Source organism: Carcharhinus amblyrhynchos, chromosome 7, assembly GCF_965287045.1.
Source record: "Carcharhinus amblyrhynchos chromosome 7, sCarAmb.v2.hapA, whole genome shotgun sequence".
NCBI lineage: Eukaryota > Metazoa > Chordata > Chondrichthyes > Carcharhiniformes > Carcharhinidae > Carcharhinus > Carcharhinus amblyrhynchos.
The window spans coordinates 8490184-8505866 of record NC_137330.1 but is presented as its reverse complement, the minus strand read 5'-3'; the positions used below and the strand labels follow the sequence as shown (position 1 = coordinate 8505866).

General features: G+C 47.9%; 1 protein-coding gene across 1 annotated transcript in view; it reads left to right on the top strand.

The window, feature by feature from the left end:
* Window positions 1-14795, top strand: part of eif2ak2 (eukaryotic translation initiation factor 2-alpha kinase 2) — a 43989-nt gene extending 29194 nt beyond the window's left edge. Inside the window, exons 12-19 of the mRNA XM_080193234.1 lie at window positions 1784-1827; window positions 3814-3933; window positions 5384-5467; window positions 8287-8479; window positions 10678-10806; window positions 12548-12652; window positions 14169-14231; window positions 14326-14795. Coding sequence (XP_080049360.1) covers window positions 1784-1827; window positions 3814-3933; window positions 5384-5467; window positions 8287-8479; window positions 10678-10806; window positions 12548-12652; window positions 14169-14231; window positions 14326-14436 — 849 coding nt within the window. The 3' untranslated portion in view covers window positions 14437-14795. The remainder of the gene's footprint in view (window positions 1-1783; window positions 1828-3813; window positions 3934-5383; window positions 5468-8286; window positions 8480-10677; window positions 10807-12547; window positions 12653-14168; window positions 14232-14325) is intronic.
* The last annotated feature ends 888 nt before the right edge of the window (window positions 14796-15683 follow it).

Below are 15683 nucleotides of genomic sequence, written 5' to 3'. Positions count from 1 at the left end.
TCCCCTTGTTCTGGCCTCTCCCGCGAGGGGAAGCGTCCTTCCGGCACTCACCTTGCCAAGGCCAGTCAGAAATCTTTGTCAGAATTCTCTGTCTGTTCTCACCCCAGCGAGGACAGAATTTGGCACTCAGCCAAGTCTCCATTCACTGCAGCGAGGCCAGAGGTTCCCACCGGTGTGACGGTCGGAGAATCCCGCCCATTCTATTTTTCCAAAAGATCCCCCCTCATTCCTCCTCAACGGAATTGAGGAGGAACTCCTTCACTCAAAGGGTGGTGAATCTCGGGAATTCTCTGCCCATTGAAGTGGTGGAGGCTGCCTCGCTAAATATATTTAAGTCACGGGTAGATAGATTTCTGATAGACAGGGGAGTTAAGGGTCATGGGGAGAAAGTGGGAAAGTGGAACTGATCCACTTCAGATCAGCCATGATCTTATTGAATGGCGGGGCAGGCTCGAAGGGCTAGATGGCCTACTCCTGCTCCTATTTCTTATGTTCTTATTCTTCTAAACTCCAGTGGGTAAAGGGTTAATCTGTTCAGCCTGTCTGCATTAGATAAACCATTCCAGATTTGAGTCGACTGAACACTCCCTGATTACCTTCATACACAGTATACCCTTTCTCAGATCAGTAGACCAAAACTGGACAGCTAGTACTCCTGGCAGGGTCTGGGCGAGGCCCTGTGCAGCTGCAGTAACACTTATAAACTTTTATATTCTATTTCCCATGCAGTAAATAGCAACAGACCATTTGCCTTCTTTATTGCTTGCAGCACCTGATGCTAACTTCCTGTGATCCATGTAGAGGAAGAGGCCGTTCGGTCCCTCAGACCTATTCTAGCCCTTCAACTGGAATGCTTGATTCCAACCCAGTTTCCCTGCATTCTTCCCTGTTCTTCCTTTTAAACTGGATGGTAATGCCTGAAGGTGTTGGCTCACCGTCACCTTCTAAAGGGCAATTAGGGGTGGGCAGAATGTGTTAGCTTTGGCCAGCAATGCCCACATCTCACAAAAGAATTTAAAAGTCCATACCCTGTTTCTTTTGAGCTAAGCCCCTGACCTCTGATTGTGTGGGCGGCACTGTAGCACAGTGGTTAGCACTGCTGCCTCACAGCACCAGGGACCTGGGTTCAGTTCCCGCCTCGGGTCACTGTCTGTGCAGAGACTGCATGTTCTCCCCGTGTCTGCATGGGTTTCCTCGGGTGCTCCAGTTTCTTCCTGCATTCTGAAAGACATGCTGGTTAGGTGCATTGACCCAAACAGGCGCCGGAGTGTGGCGACTAGGGGAATTTTACAGTAACTTCATTGCTGTGTTAATGTAAACCTTACTTCTGACTAATAAATAAACTTTCCTTTAACTGATTCAGAGGGAGGCAATGGTGTAGCGGTATTGTCACTGGGCTAGACATCCAGAGACCCAGGGCAATGTTTTGGGCACCTGGGCTCGAATCCCACCACAGCAGATGGTGAAATATTGAATTCAATAAAAATCTGTCTCCTGGTGACCATGAAACCATTGTTGGAAAAACCCATCTGGCTCACTAATGTCCTTCGGGGAAGGAAATCTGCCATCCTTATCTGGTCTGGCCTTTGTGTGACTCCAGAGCCACATCAATGTGGTTGACTCTATTCTGCCCCCATGCAACTAGGGATGGGCAATAAATGCTGGCACAGCCAGCGACGCCCATGTTCCATAAATCAATAAAAAAATTGCATGGATAGGAAATGTCTGCTTAATGTCAAAAACGCAACACACATTAATCACTTTTTTACTTTTAAACTTACAGACGAACAGTACAAGTAGAGAAGATAAAGCCTCGGGGAATATGACGTAAGAGACAATTCAAACATCGCAAGGTTGTGGACAATGCATGGTGGCCATTTTGTTCTGGGCACTGTGGACAATATGGACTCTTTCACTAAACCAGCTCAGGCTTGGCATTATTTACCATTGTTAAAGAGAAGTAGTACTGAGCGGTGCGCCTCGATCTTAGCCGCAGTTCAGATGGTACGGCGGCACAGTGGTTAGCGCTGCTGCCTCCCAGCACCAGGGATTCAGGTTCGATTCCCAGCTTGGGTCACCCTCAGTGCTACACTGCCTCTCCCCGCGTCTGCGTGGGTTTCCTCTGGGTGCTGCAGTTTTCTCCCACAGTCCAAAGATGCGCGGGTTAGGTTGATTGGCCGTGCTAAATTGCCCCTCAGCATCGGGGGCCGTGGGGGGCGGTGGGTAGGATTGTTGTTGGTGCAGTTTCAATGGGTCAAATGGTCTCCTTCAGTAGTGTTGGGATCCTATGATTCTGAGGCTCAAGTCCCACTCCAGGACACTTGGGCCCACCGTCAGCGCTACACTGTCGGCGATGCTGGCTGGTACACGTCGGGTTAAGTTTTGCCCCTTTCGGGTGGGTCTGAAAGATCCCACGGCTACGATTTTTGGCTGATGCTTATCCACCTGTTGGTACCGGACTGGAGTCACATGTAGAGCAGATTGAGGCGAGTGGGTATTCCTCCTCCCATCGGACAGTCGGGGTTTGTCTGACAGGAATTTTTTTTTTTTTGTTTCCAGACTGTTTTTGAACGATTTTGGTTGTCAAACTGCTGTGGCAGGACTTTGCCCGGAGTTTGAATGGATTAAGGGGCTGAATTTTCCATTGGCAAAGTGAGATCTCTCGCATATTGGTGTTGGGTGGCACAGATTTTCTGCCAACGTGTGGGACCACTGGCTAGGTGGGCAGGCCCAGAAGCCAGGAGCCTTCCTGCCATTTTAAGTACCTCATTGAAGGAGAGGCGGTGGCATAGTGGTGCTGTTACTGGAGTAGTAATCCAGAGAGCCAGGGTAATGTTCTAGGGACTCGGGTTCGAATCCCATCAAGGCAGATGGTCGAATTCAAATTCAATAAAAAATATCTGGAATTAAGAATGATGACCATGAAATCATTGTCAATTGTCGGAAAAAGCCCATCTAGTCCTTTTAGGGAAGGAAACCTGCCTTCCTTACGTGGTCTGGCCTACATGTGACTCCAGATCTACAGCAATGTGCGGCATGGTGCCACAGTGGTTAGCACTGCTGCCTCACAGTGCAAGGGACCCGGGTTCAATTCCCAGCTTGGGTCGCTGTCAGTGTGGAGTCTGTATGTTCTCCCCATGTCTGCGTGGGTTTCCTCCGGATGCTCCGGTTTCCTCTCACGGGAATTGGCCACACTCAATTGCCCCTTACTGTCCCGAGATGCATAGATTAGTGGGGTGAGTAAATGGGGTTGCGGGGATAATGGCTGGGTAGGATTGTTTTCGGTACGGACTCGATGGGCTGAATAGCCTCCTTTTGCACTGTAGGGATTCTGTGACTTTCTGATGTGGCTGACAAGGGATGGGCAACAAATACTGACCCAATTTATCATGGCCAATCCACCTAACCCGCACATCTTTGGACTGTGGGAGGAAACCGGAGCACCTGGAGGAAACCCACGCAGACATGGGGAGTATGTGCAAACCCCACACAGGCTGTGACCCGAGGCTGGAATCAAACTGCTGCCTCACCACTGTGCCACCCCTCTACTTGGCCTTTCCCCTGTGAGGCTAACCTTTGACCCAGCTTTTGACCTTTTGCCCCAGTATTGTCTTTTGTGGCTCAGTGTCCAGTTTGGCCTCCTAATGTTTCTGTGAAAGCTGCCTTTGTTTGATGACATGGGGAGGTGCTGTAGATGTGTGTATTTGCTGTTGTAAGTTGAGTGGGGAAAGGTGGGATATTGCGGAGGTTTGTAGTCCCCTAATGTTTGTGTTTTTTTTTCTTTAATTGCCCCGACGCCCTGAACGTTCCCAGAACTGACATGTTTTCAGATTTTATTGAAATCGGGAGTGGAGGCTTTGGCTGCGTCTACAAAGCAAGGAACATGGTTGATAGAAAGCTCTACGCTATCAAGGAAGTCTTGCTGCTGGATGAGTGAGTCCATTTTGTATCTCCCTGGTATCTTTGTTATTGTAAAGAGGTGGAGGGTAAACTGTCCCCCACACACACCGTTCACCCCCGTTCCCCCCTGCCCCCTCACCTGCCATTACCGAGTCTTGGGCCCCTCCATTCACTTTTCGTCCATTCTGAGCTCGGTGACCGAGCAGGGGGCTGGGCGACCTCATTACAGGAAGGAACCGACATCAACAGGAAAAGGCTCTGGGAATACAGGACTCAGCTTTTAAAGTTTATTCATTAGTGTCACAAGTAGGCTTACATTAACACCCTAATGAAGTTACTGTGAAAGTCACTGTAATGAAGTTACTGTGAAATTCCGGTGCCTGTTCGGGTACACCAAGGGAGCGTTTAGCACGGCCAATGCACCTAACCCAGCACGTCTTTCACGCTGTCGGAGGAAACCCACGCAGACACGGGGAGAACGTGCAGATTCCACACAGACAGTGACCCAAATCGGGAATCGAACCCAGTTCCTGGTGCTGTGAGGCAGCGGTGCTAACCACTGTGCCGCCTCTTCTGATCAGTTCCAATGGGCTGACCAAGATGGTGCGGGTGGGTGCAGCGGTTAAGCATGTTTAGTTATCTGCCTTTGGAAAGGAGAATTCCTGCACTGCAGATAGGATAGGGGAGCTGGGACACACAAACTGAAAACATTGAGTGCATTATTGCTTATGAAGAATTCCAAATTATGCCAATAACATACAGCCAAGGAGAACAATTAAGACTTTTTTTCGCAGGTCCGGACTGAGATCATCAAGGTTATGTAGCATCCTAAACAGTGATGGGTTAGTCCTGGCCAGTGACACAGTAATGAGGGTACAGAGTTTTAGGTAATCCAGAAAATAACTCAATGAGGAAATGAAAAAGATGTCTTTATGTGGCATGGTGGCACAGTGGTTAGCATTGCCAGGGACACGGGTTCGATTCCTGCCTTTGGGTGTCTGATGTGGATATGCCGGCGTTGGACTGGGGTAAACACAGTAAAAAGTCTGACAACACCAGGTTTAAGTCCAACCAATTTATTTGATAGTAAACTCACAAGCTTTCGGGGTTAGTCCCTTCGTCAGGTGAACTCTCCGTTCACCTGACAAAGGGACTAACCCCGAAAGCTTGTGAGTTTACTATCAAATAAATTGGTTGGACTCAAACCTGGTGTTGTCAGATTTTGGGTGTCTGTGCAGAGTCTGCTCATTCTCCCCGTGTCTGCGTGGGTTTCCTCCATGTGCTCCGGTTTCCTCCCATAGTGCAAAGATGTGCCAGTTAGGTACATTGGCCATGCTAAATTGTCCCTCGTGTCCAGGGGTTTAGCAGGGTAGATACGTGGGGTTATGGGGATCAGGCCTGGATGGGATGGTTGTCAGTACAGACTCAGTGACTGAATGGCCTCTTGCACTTAGGGATTCTATGAATTTTATTTTCAATTTAGAAAAACGAAACGTGAGGCCGAGGCCTTGGCGAGCTTGCAACATGAAAACATTGTGCGATACAATAACTCCTGGATTGCGAAAAGGTGACTCAATTTCACATCTGCTGTTTCTGTTAGTGTGTAAAACACTTTCCATTTTCTTCAGAGAAAGATGCCATCAGTTTCAAAGACTTAACCGGGTGCGTTAGCATTCTTCAACATCAGTCACAAGGTGAAGGGTTCAATCACACACCCGAGATTTCAGCTGACTCTCCACCGCAGTGCTGAGGGAGTGCCGCACTGTCAGAGGGTCAGTGCTGAGGGAGTGCCGCACTGTCAGAGGGTCAGTGCTGAGGGAGCGCCGCACTGTCAGAGGGTCAGTGCTGAGGGAGCGCCGCACTGTCAGAGGGTCAGTGCTGAGGGAGCGCCGCACTGTCAGAGGGTCAGTGCTGAGGGAGCGCCGCACTGTCAGAGGGTCAGTGCTGAGGGAGCGCCGCACTGTCAGAGGGTCAGTGCTGAGGGAGCGCCGCACTGTCAGAGGGTCAGTGCTGAGGGAGTGCCGCACTGTCAGAGGGTCAGTGCTGAGGGAGTGCCGCACTGTCAGAGGGTCAGTGCTGAGGGAGTGCCGCACTGTCAGAGGGTCAGTGCTGAGGGAGTGCCGCACTGTCAGAGGGTCAGTGCTGAGGGAGTGCCGCACTGTCAGAGGGTCAGTGCTGAGGGAGTGCCGCACTGTCAGAGGGTCAGTGCTGAGGGAGTGCCGCACTGTCAGAGGGTCAGTGCTGAGGGAGTGCCGCACTGTCAGAGGGTCAGTGCTGAGGGAGTGCCGCACTGTCAGAGGGTCAGTGCTGAGGGAGTGCCGCACTGTCAGAGGGTCAGTGCTGAGGGAGTGCCGCACTGTCAGAGGGTCAGTGCTGAGGGAGTGCCGCACTGTCAGAGGGTCAGTGCTGAGGGAGTGCCGCACTGTCAGAGGGTCAGAATTAATTTCTCTGAGAAATCAATTCTCCTCATCTTTGTCTTAACTCAGCGACCCCCAGTTCTAGATTCCCTCACAGGAGAAAACATCTTCGCATCCATTCTGTCAAAACCACTCAGGATCTTAATGACTTCAATCAAATCGCCTCTAATTGTTCTAAACTGTCGTGGATGCAAACTGAACCTCCCCAACCTTTCCTCGTAAGGCAAGCTGCCCATTCCTATTAGTCTAGTAAATCTTCTCTGAATTGCTTCTAACACATTTACGTCTTTCCTTACATAACGAGACCGATAACGTACACAATACTCCAAATGTGATCTCACTTATAACCTGTACAACTGAAGCATAACTCCCTCACTTTTGTAACCAATTCCCCTCGCAATAAATGCTAACATGGTAGATAAAAGCAAAATACTGTAGATGCTGGAATCTGAAACAAGAACATAAAACGCTGGGAAATCTCAGCAGATCTGACAGCATCTATAGGGAGAGAAAAGAGCCAATGTTTCAAATCTGGAGGACTGTTCATCGGAGCTGGTTCCTAATTACTTGCTGTACCTTTATACTAGTCTTTTATTTTTCATGCACTCGGACACCCAGATCCCTCTGCACCTCAGAGTTCCGTAATCTCTCACCATTTAGAGAATATACTTGTCTATCCTTCCTGCCAAAGTGGACAATTTCACATTTGCCAGAGTTTTGTCCACTCACCAACTTATCCGTATCCCTTTATAACCTCACGTCCTTTTCACAGTTTACTTTCCGCCTATCTTTGTGTTGTCAGCAAATTTAGGAACCATACCTTCAGTTCCTCCAGCCAAGTCTTGTACCTAGATTGTAAAGGGTTGAGGCCCTACACTGAACCCTGTGGCACATCACTCATCACATCCTGCCCACCAGACACATACCTGAATGGAATGTTGGTATTTATAGCTAAAGGAATAGAGTATAAAGGTAAAGAAGTATTTTTGCAACAATACATGACGTTGATGAGGCTGCACCTGGAGCGTTGTGCGCAGTTTTGGTCCCCTTATTTGAGGAAAGATATAGTGGCATTGGAGGCAATTCGGAGGAGGTTCACTGGATTGATCCCAGGGGTGAGGGGTTTGTCGTGTGAAGAGAGATTGAACAGTTTAGCCCGATACTCTGTGGAACTTAGAAGAATGAGGAGAGATCAAATTGAGGTGTACAAGATGATAAAAGGTATGGATAAAGTAGACATGGAGCAGATGCTTCCTCTTGTGGGACATTCTAGGACGAGAGATCATAGTCTCAGGATAAGGGGCAGCAAATTTAAAACAGAGTTGAGGAGAAACTGCTTCACCCAAAGGATTGTGAATCTGTGGAATTCACTACCCCAAAGTGCTGTGGATGCTGGGACAGTGAGTAAATTTAACAAGGAGTTAGACAGACTTTTAATTGGTAATGGGTTGAAGGGTTATGGGGAGACGGCAGGAAAATGGGAATGAGGAGCATATCAGCCATGATTGAATGGTGGAGCAGACTCGATGGGCCGAATGGCCTGATTCTGCTCCTATATCTAATGAGCTCATCAACACCCATTCCTGCCAGCTTTCTGTTTTCCATTAGTTAGCCCATTTTCAATCCATGCCAATGTGTTACCCCCTACAACTGAGCTTTTATTTAATAGAGATATAGACATAGAAGATAGGAGCAGGAGGAGGCCATTCGGCCCTTTGAGCCTGCTCTGCCATTCATCACAATCATGGCTGATCATCCAACTCAATAGCCTAACCCTGCTTTCTCTCCATTTCATGCAACAGCCTTTGATGTGACACCTTATCAAGTTGCCAGAAAGGTAACTCACTGATGTCCCAAAAAGAATTCAAGTTCTTTCTTAAAGTAACCTATTTGGAAAGTGAAAACATGTTTATTATTCACGTATTTCAAATTTGTTTGAATAAATCTAACTTTTGCGTTTCAAATTAAGCCTACGTGCTGACAAAGGCGACATGAAGTCTCTGTTTATCCAAATGGAGTTGTATGAGAAGAATTTGAAGGATTGGCTACAGGATCTTGCTAACAGTAACCCAGAGAAGAAGGAAGCTTTGTCCATATTCTGTCAACTTTTGGATGGAGTTGTTTACATTCATAAGAAGAACATGATTCACCGGGATCTGAAGGTCAGGACCAATAAGATTATAACATTCACATAGTCAGTTAACACAAGTTTAGTTTCTGTTGAATAAATTTTGGTCACCTCACGTGTACATGCCCTGTTAATTTGATTTGATTTATTATTATCACATGTATTGGTACACAGTGAAAAGTATTGTGCCTTGCGTGCTACACAGACAAAGCATACCATTCATAGAGTACAGAGGGGAGAAGGAAAGGAGAGGTTGCAGAATGCGGTGTTATAATCATAGAATCCTACAGTGCAGAAGGAAGCCATTCGGCCTATCAACTCCACACTGACCACAATCCCACCCAGGTCCTATCCCCATAACCCCATGCATTTACCCTAGCTAATCCCCCGACACTAAGGAGAAATTTACCACAGCCAATCCATCCAACCCTCACACCTTTGGACTGTGAGAGGAAACCAGAGGATCCAGAGGAAATCCACGCAGACACAGGGAGAATGTGCAAACTCCACACAGACAGTGACCCAAGCCATGTATTAGTATACATTGAAAAGTATTGTTTCTTGCATGTTAGGCAGACAAAGCATATTGTTCATAGAGTACATAATGGAGAGGGAAAGGAGAGGGTGCAGAATGTAGTGTTACAGTCATAGCTGATGTGCAGAGAAAAATCAACTTAATGGAAGGTAGGTCTATCCAAAAATTTGATGGCAGCAGGGAAGATGATGTTGATGTGTGACCTCACACTTTTGTATCTTTAACCCGATGGTAAAAGCTGGAAGAGAGTATGTCTAGGGTGCATGAGGTCCTTGATTATGCTGGCTGCTTTTCCGAGGCAGTGGGAAGTGTAGATGGATAGGAGGCTGGTTTGCGTGATGGACTGGGCTACATTCATAACCCTTTGTAGCTCCTTGCAGTCTTGGGCAGAGCAGGAGCCATACCAAGCTGTGATGCAACCAAAAAGAATGCTTTCTTTCGTGCATCTGTAGAAATTAGTGAGAATCATAGTGGACATGCCAAATTTTCTTAGCCTCCTGAGAAAGTAGAGACATTGGTGGGCTTTCTTAGCTAGAGCATTGGCGTGGAGGGACCAGGGCAGGTTGTTGGTGATCTGTACACCCAGAAACGTGAAGCTCTCAACTACCTCTACTTCATCCCCATTGATATATCCTCTACTATGCTTCCTTTGTTTTATTGACATTGAGAGAGAGATCAGTGTTGTTGCACTCGTTCACCAGGTTCTCTACCCCTTTCCTGTACTACCCCCGAGTGGGTCCATTTTTCCATTGTCCTGGTTGGGATCTATTTGTGTTCACCACCATCTTGTGGTTTTTGCTTTATTTTGTGCAATAAAGCCCTGTTCTTCTATAGCCGACTCCTGGAGTTAATATACTTTCTGCCCTCCCTCCCTCCCACTCATACCCGTGTAATGCCTCTCAGTGGTTAACCTCAAACGAACTTGGCTTCCTTTATTGTCTTTAAGTGAGTGTAGGTTCAGTTCTGGGCCGCACACTCGGGCAGGAGACATTGATCAGTATGTAACAAGGACTTAACAACATTAAATTACGAAGACAGCTTACATTGTTTTTATTCATTTGTGGGACATGGGCATCGCTGATTCCAACACTTGTTGCCCATCCTTAGTTGTCCTTGGAGGGCAGTTGGAAGTGAACCACATTGCTGTGGCTCTGGAGTCACATATAGGCCAGACCAGGTAAGGACGGCAGATTTCCTCCCCTAAAGGACATTAGTGAACCAGATGGATTTTTCTGACAATCGATAATAGTTTCATGGTCATCAGTAGATTAATAATTCCAGGTATTTTTTATTAAATTCAAATTCCACCATCTGCAGTGCTGCGATTCAAACCCAGGTCCCCAGAACATTAGCTGAGTTTCTGGATTAATAGTCTAGCGATATTAACACTAGGCCATCACCTCCCCTTGTATATAGACTAGGCTTGTGTTCTCTCGAAGATGGAGTAAGAAGTGATCTAGTTGAGGTATTTAAAGTGATTTAAAAATTAGATAGTCTCTCACTATTGAACCTATCTCCCGTACCAGGAGCCCAGAATAAGTGAGCATGATCTTGACATGAGGGCTAGGCAGTTCACGGGTGAGATCACAGCCAAAGTGCTGATTTCGATTTTTCTATATTTCTTAAGTAAGGTTTTGCAATGCAGTAAATTTGAATTAACAGTTCTTTTTTTAAATTTATGTTGGTGGAAAAAAAAGCCAGCGAACATCTTCCTTAAAGAAGATAACACCGTAAAGATAGGTGACTTTGGCCTCGTGAAACCATCGGATGATGACGGATCGCTCACTAAGGGTATTGGAACACCTCTCTACATGAGTCCAGAACAGGTAAGGAGATCGGACAGAGCCCCTTACCGCCAGGGACTTCTCACAGAGATAGATCGTACAATGCCAGAAGCACATGAGGTGACCATTCAGCCCATTGTGTCTGTGCTAGATCATTGACAGAGAGAGACTGTCTCCTGTACTGGGAGTGCAGGCGACACCAAGGGTGGCACAGTAGCTAGCACTGCAGCTCCAGGGATCCGGGTTCAATTCCTGGCTTGGGTCACTGTCTGCATGGGGTTTGCACATTTTCCCCGTGTCTATGTGGGTTCCCTCCAGGTGCTCCGGTTTCCTCCCACAATGTGTGGATCAGGTGGATTGGCCATGTTAAATAGACCATTGATGTCAGGGGATTAGCTAGGGTAAATGCATGGTGCTATGGGGATAGGGCCTGGGTGGGATTCTGATTGGAGCAGACTCGATGGGCCAAATGGCCTCTTTCTGCACTGTACGGATATGACAAAGCTATCCGAATGGTCCCAATCTCCTGACCTTTCCTCATGACCCTGTGTAGTTTCTCCTTTTCAGGTATAGATCCAGTTTGAAATATTACTGTTGAATTAATATCACATGTCAAGAAGCTCATTGTAACAAATAAATCTCCTCATCTCTCCCCCTGCACTCCCATTTCTTGTGCAAGTTATCTTAAATTAGTCCGTTTGTTCCCAAAACTCCTGCGAATGCAGAATCCATGCCTGTAACTCGTGGGGAATTGTCTCCCACAATGTACAGGACTAGCGTCACATAGAAACCCTACAGTGCAGAAGGAAGCCTTTCAGCCCATTGAGTCTGCACCGACCACAATCCCACCCAGGCCCTATCCCCGCTTATTTATCCTGCTAATCCCTTTAACCTATCACATCCTGGGGCACTAAGGGTTAATTTAGCATGTCCAATACACCTAACCCGCACATCTTTGGACTGCGGGAGGAAACCCACGTGGACACAGGGAGAAAGTGAAGACTCTGCACAGGAATCAAACCCAAGTCCCTGGTGCTGAGAGGCAGCAGTGCTAACCACTGTGCCATCTCGTATATTCTTATTAAGCCTTTAAAATTATGAATATGTTGGGCAGGATGAGAGGGAATCTCATAGAAATTCATAAAATTCTAACAGTATTAGACAGGGTAGATTCAGAAAGAATGTTCCCGATGGTGGGGGAGTCCAGAACTAGGGGTCATAGTTTGAGGACACGGGGTAAACCTTTTAGGACCGAGGTGAGGAGAAATGTCTTGAGGTGTGGAATTCACTAACACAAAATGTAACTGAGGCCAAAATGTTGTGTGATTTCAAGAAGAAATTAGATATAACTCTTGGGGCTAAAGGGATCAAGGGAAATGGAGGAGAAGGAGAGGGGGATCAGGATATTGAATTTGATGATCAAAATGAATGGTGGAGCAGGCTTGAAGGGCCGAATGGCCTGCTGCTATTTTCTGTGTATGCCCAGGAGAAATGGAGGCATTTCAGATAGTAGTTGAAATGGGGAACTGGCTACTATAGGGAGTGGGTGAATGAATGGCTATGATGCTATCTAAAGAAGGCAGACATGTAGCCAAGTGCGTCTAATACAAACTTTTAAAGTGCGAGGGTGTTTCACGGGAGTGTGTCACCGTGCCACACTAGAACCAAGACTCCATCAGAGGTAGCTTTTGAATGAGTGAGTGAAAGGCAACTGAGGGTATGGAGAAATTTCAGGAAGAAATTCCAGAGTCAGAGTTCACCCTTCTCCCCTTTCTCTCTGCAGTTTAGGAATGAAGATTACGACCACAAAGTTGACATCTTCGCACTGGGGCTGATTTTCTTTGAGCTTTTGTGGATACAGATTGGGACTATGATGGAAAAATCCAAGGTAATTTACCTCGCTGGGGTGGTGGGGGTGCTAATAATCTGCCCTGGTGCTCTCCACCAGCCTCCCTGTGCGGCAGGGAGCTGGGAACTCTCGTTGGCCAAGGAATGAACAGCTGGGTCAATTCTCGGTGGGGGGGGCGGAATTCCTCGGGTGTACGGCAAGTGGTGGTGCCCAGGCCAGAGTACCAGCTCGACCTTCCACCACTACCTCATTCCACCCCCCTCTGTATGGGTGGGATTTTATGGCCTCATTCCAGCGAGACTGGAAATCCCTGCCCGAGGCCAACGGATGTTTCCGTCGTCTGCCCCTCGCCTGCTCTGATTCCGCGGAGCTAATGCTCGCCGAGCAGTAGATGGCAACTGGGAGGGATGTCCAACGAGGGGCATACACACGATGGGTCGTACTGGGGCTGCTCTTGGTTGTTCGAGATTGGCCTAGTGCTTCATGTCGTTAGTGTGTGCCTAAACTGGACAAGATACTGGGCAAGACGACAGCTCAGTGACTATCGCTGATTGCTGTGCAGACACATGGATTTGGGCTGGTGTCTGTGGGAGTTTGTGCATTCTTCCTGTGCTTGCGGGGGTTTTCTCTGGGTGCTCCGGTTTCCTCCCACACCCCAAAGATGTGCTCTTAGGCTGATTGGCAGGAATAAATTGTCCCTAAGTCAGTTTCCCTCAGTCTGGATGGCCATAAAACATTAGACAGGGGTCGTGGGTAGAGAGGTGGACTGGTGGTGTTGGGGTGGCGGCGCGGGCTTGTTGGGCCGAAGGGCCTGTTTCCCGGGCTGATTTTGTTCTTTGTAATGATGCTGATTCCGATCCTCGGATCAGTAACATTTGTAGCTTAGAAATGGCTGAAAAGCTTGCCCCTAGCAACTGTTCCCCTCTCTAACTGTGTCCGGCTGAAGGGTCCGGGTCCTATCCTGGCAAAGTAACAGTGGGAATGGCTGCAATTGACATCCTGGGTTAGGGATCAGAACATGGTTCATGCTCCTTATCACCACCAGCACTGGACGTGGATGTGTGGACTTTGGCAAGAGCAGGGATGTGCTGGGCTCTGATGAAAGCGCCCTGCAGTTTCTACGGTAACGACTCGTTTATTAACAGACCCTTCAGCGAGATGTCTGAGGGAGGGGATACTAGAGCATCTTTGAGTTTTCTTAGTGTCACAAGTAGGCTTACATTAACACCACAATGAAGTTACTGTGAAAATCCCCTGGTCGTCACACTCCGGCGCCTGTTCGGGTAGACTGGGGGAGAATTTAACATGGCCAATCCACCTAAACAGCACGTCTTTCGGACTGTGGGAGGGAACTGGAGCACCTGGAGGAAACCCACGCAGACACAGGGAAAACGCGCAGACTCTACGCAGGCAGTAGCCCAAGCCGGGAATTGAACCCAGGTCCCTAGTGCTGTGAAGCAACAGTACCAACCACTGTGCCAGCGGTACTGAGGGAGGTTAAATTGAGGAATAATTATTGGTTGGTAGTAATGATGTTGATTTTTGGTTTATTTAGACGTGGAACGATATTCGATTGGGCAGGTTTCCTGTATCCTTCACTAAAGCCTACAGCACCCAGGTAACAACGCAATACAATTCGAAAGCATCCAACTCAATGCTTCGTCTGTCAGCGGGGCGGGTGTTTAAAACTCTTTGGCGTCTCTCGTCCGCAGAGTTTCTTAATCCGGAAAATGCTCTCTGAAACTGCAAGCGAGAGACCAGAAGCTGAGCAGGTAAAGCAGATCCTTGAATCTGATGGGATGCACGATCCGAGAACCATCTAGAAAAATTGGAACTGAGAACACAGCTCGAATCAGCACTAGCTTCTTAAAGACAGGAACAAAAAATCGATGGTGAAACTTGTGAAAGTCACTCTAATGTCACAACCTATGTACTGTAACTTTGCTAACCCTTTCACTGTAAAGCTAGCTAATTCTAGAGTTCATGTACTGAGTGGTAGGCCAGTTGGCCTGCAGCTTGAGCAGAAACTTCTTCACCCAGAGAGTGGTCAAAGGACGGTGCAGCACAGGGGCAGGCCCTTCGGCCCTCCAAGCCTGCGCCCACCATGGTGTCTGCCTAAACTAAAACTCTTTGCACTCACGGAGTACGTATAAAAGCAAATTACTGCAGGCGCTGGAATCTGAAACCAAAAGAGGAAAAGCTGGAAAATCTCAGCGGGTCTGGCAGCATCTGTAAGGAGAGAAGAGAGCTGACGTTTCGAGTCCAGATGAGCTTAAACCCTTCAGCTTTGACCGAGGGTCATCTGGACTCGAAACGTCAGCTCTCTTACAGGTGCTGCCAGACCTGCTGAGATTTTCCAGCGTTTTCTCTTTTGGATACAGAGCCCGTATCCTTCCATTCCCATCCTACTCACGCATTTGTCTAGCATACCGCTATTGTACCTGTTCCCACCACCTCTCCAGGCATCAGGTTCCAGACATTCACCACCCTCTGTGTAAAAAAAAAATCCTGCCTCGCACATCTCCTCTGAACTTTTCCCCATGCACTTTAAACCTGGGTCCCCCTGAACTTGACTTTGCTCCCTTAGGAAAGGAGCATCTGGTTTATCCAAATTCGCTACCACGTAAAACGGTTAAACGCCGAGGGGCGGATTTTCCCGCTCTGCTGCCACGGGAGTCGTAGCGGACGAAGGGCGGACCGCGGAAATCGAGGGTTAGATTTTGGGTGGGGTGAGCGCGACCAGAAAATCCTGCCCCCAAGAAGCAGTTAGATACAGTACCTGAGGTGAAAGGGATCGAAGGGCGGAAAGCGGGATTACACTATTGAGTTGGATGATCAGCCATGACCGTAAGGAGTGGCAGAGCAGGCTCGAAGGGCTGAATGGTCTCCTCCTGCTCTTCTATGTTTCTGTGTCTCATGTTTGTGTGCCTTAAGATTTTACAGGGATTCTCCCAATTATTAATTAAAGAATCTTTGGAACCTGTAGCCTCCACCACCAAGGCTCCCCAACAGCCAAGGAAGTAGCTTTTGATGTCCACTGTTATGGACAATGTGTCTTTTGCGCACAGTA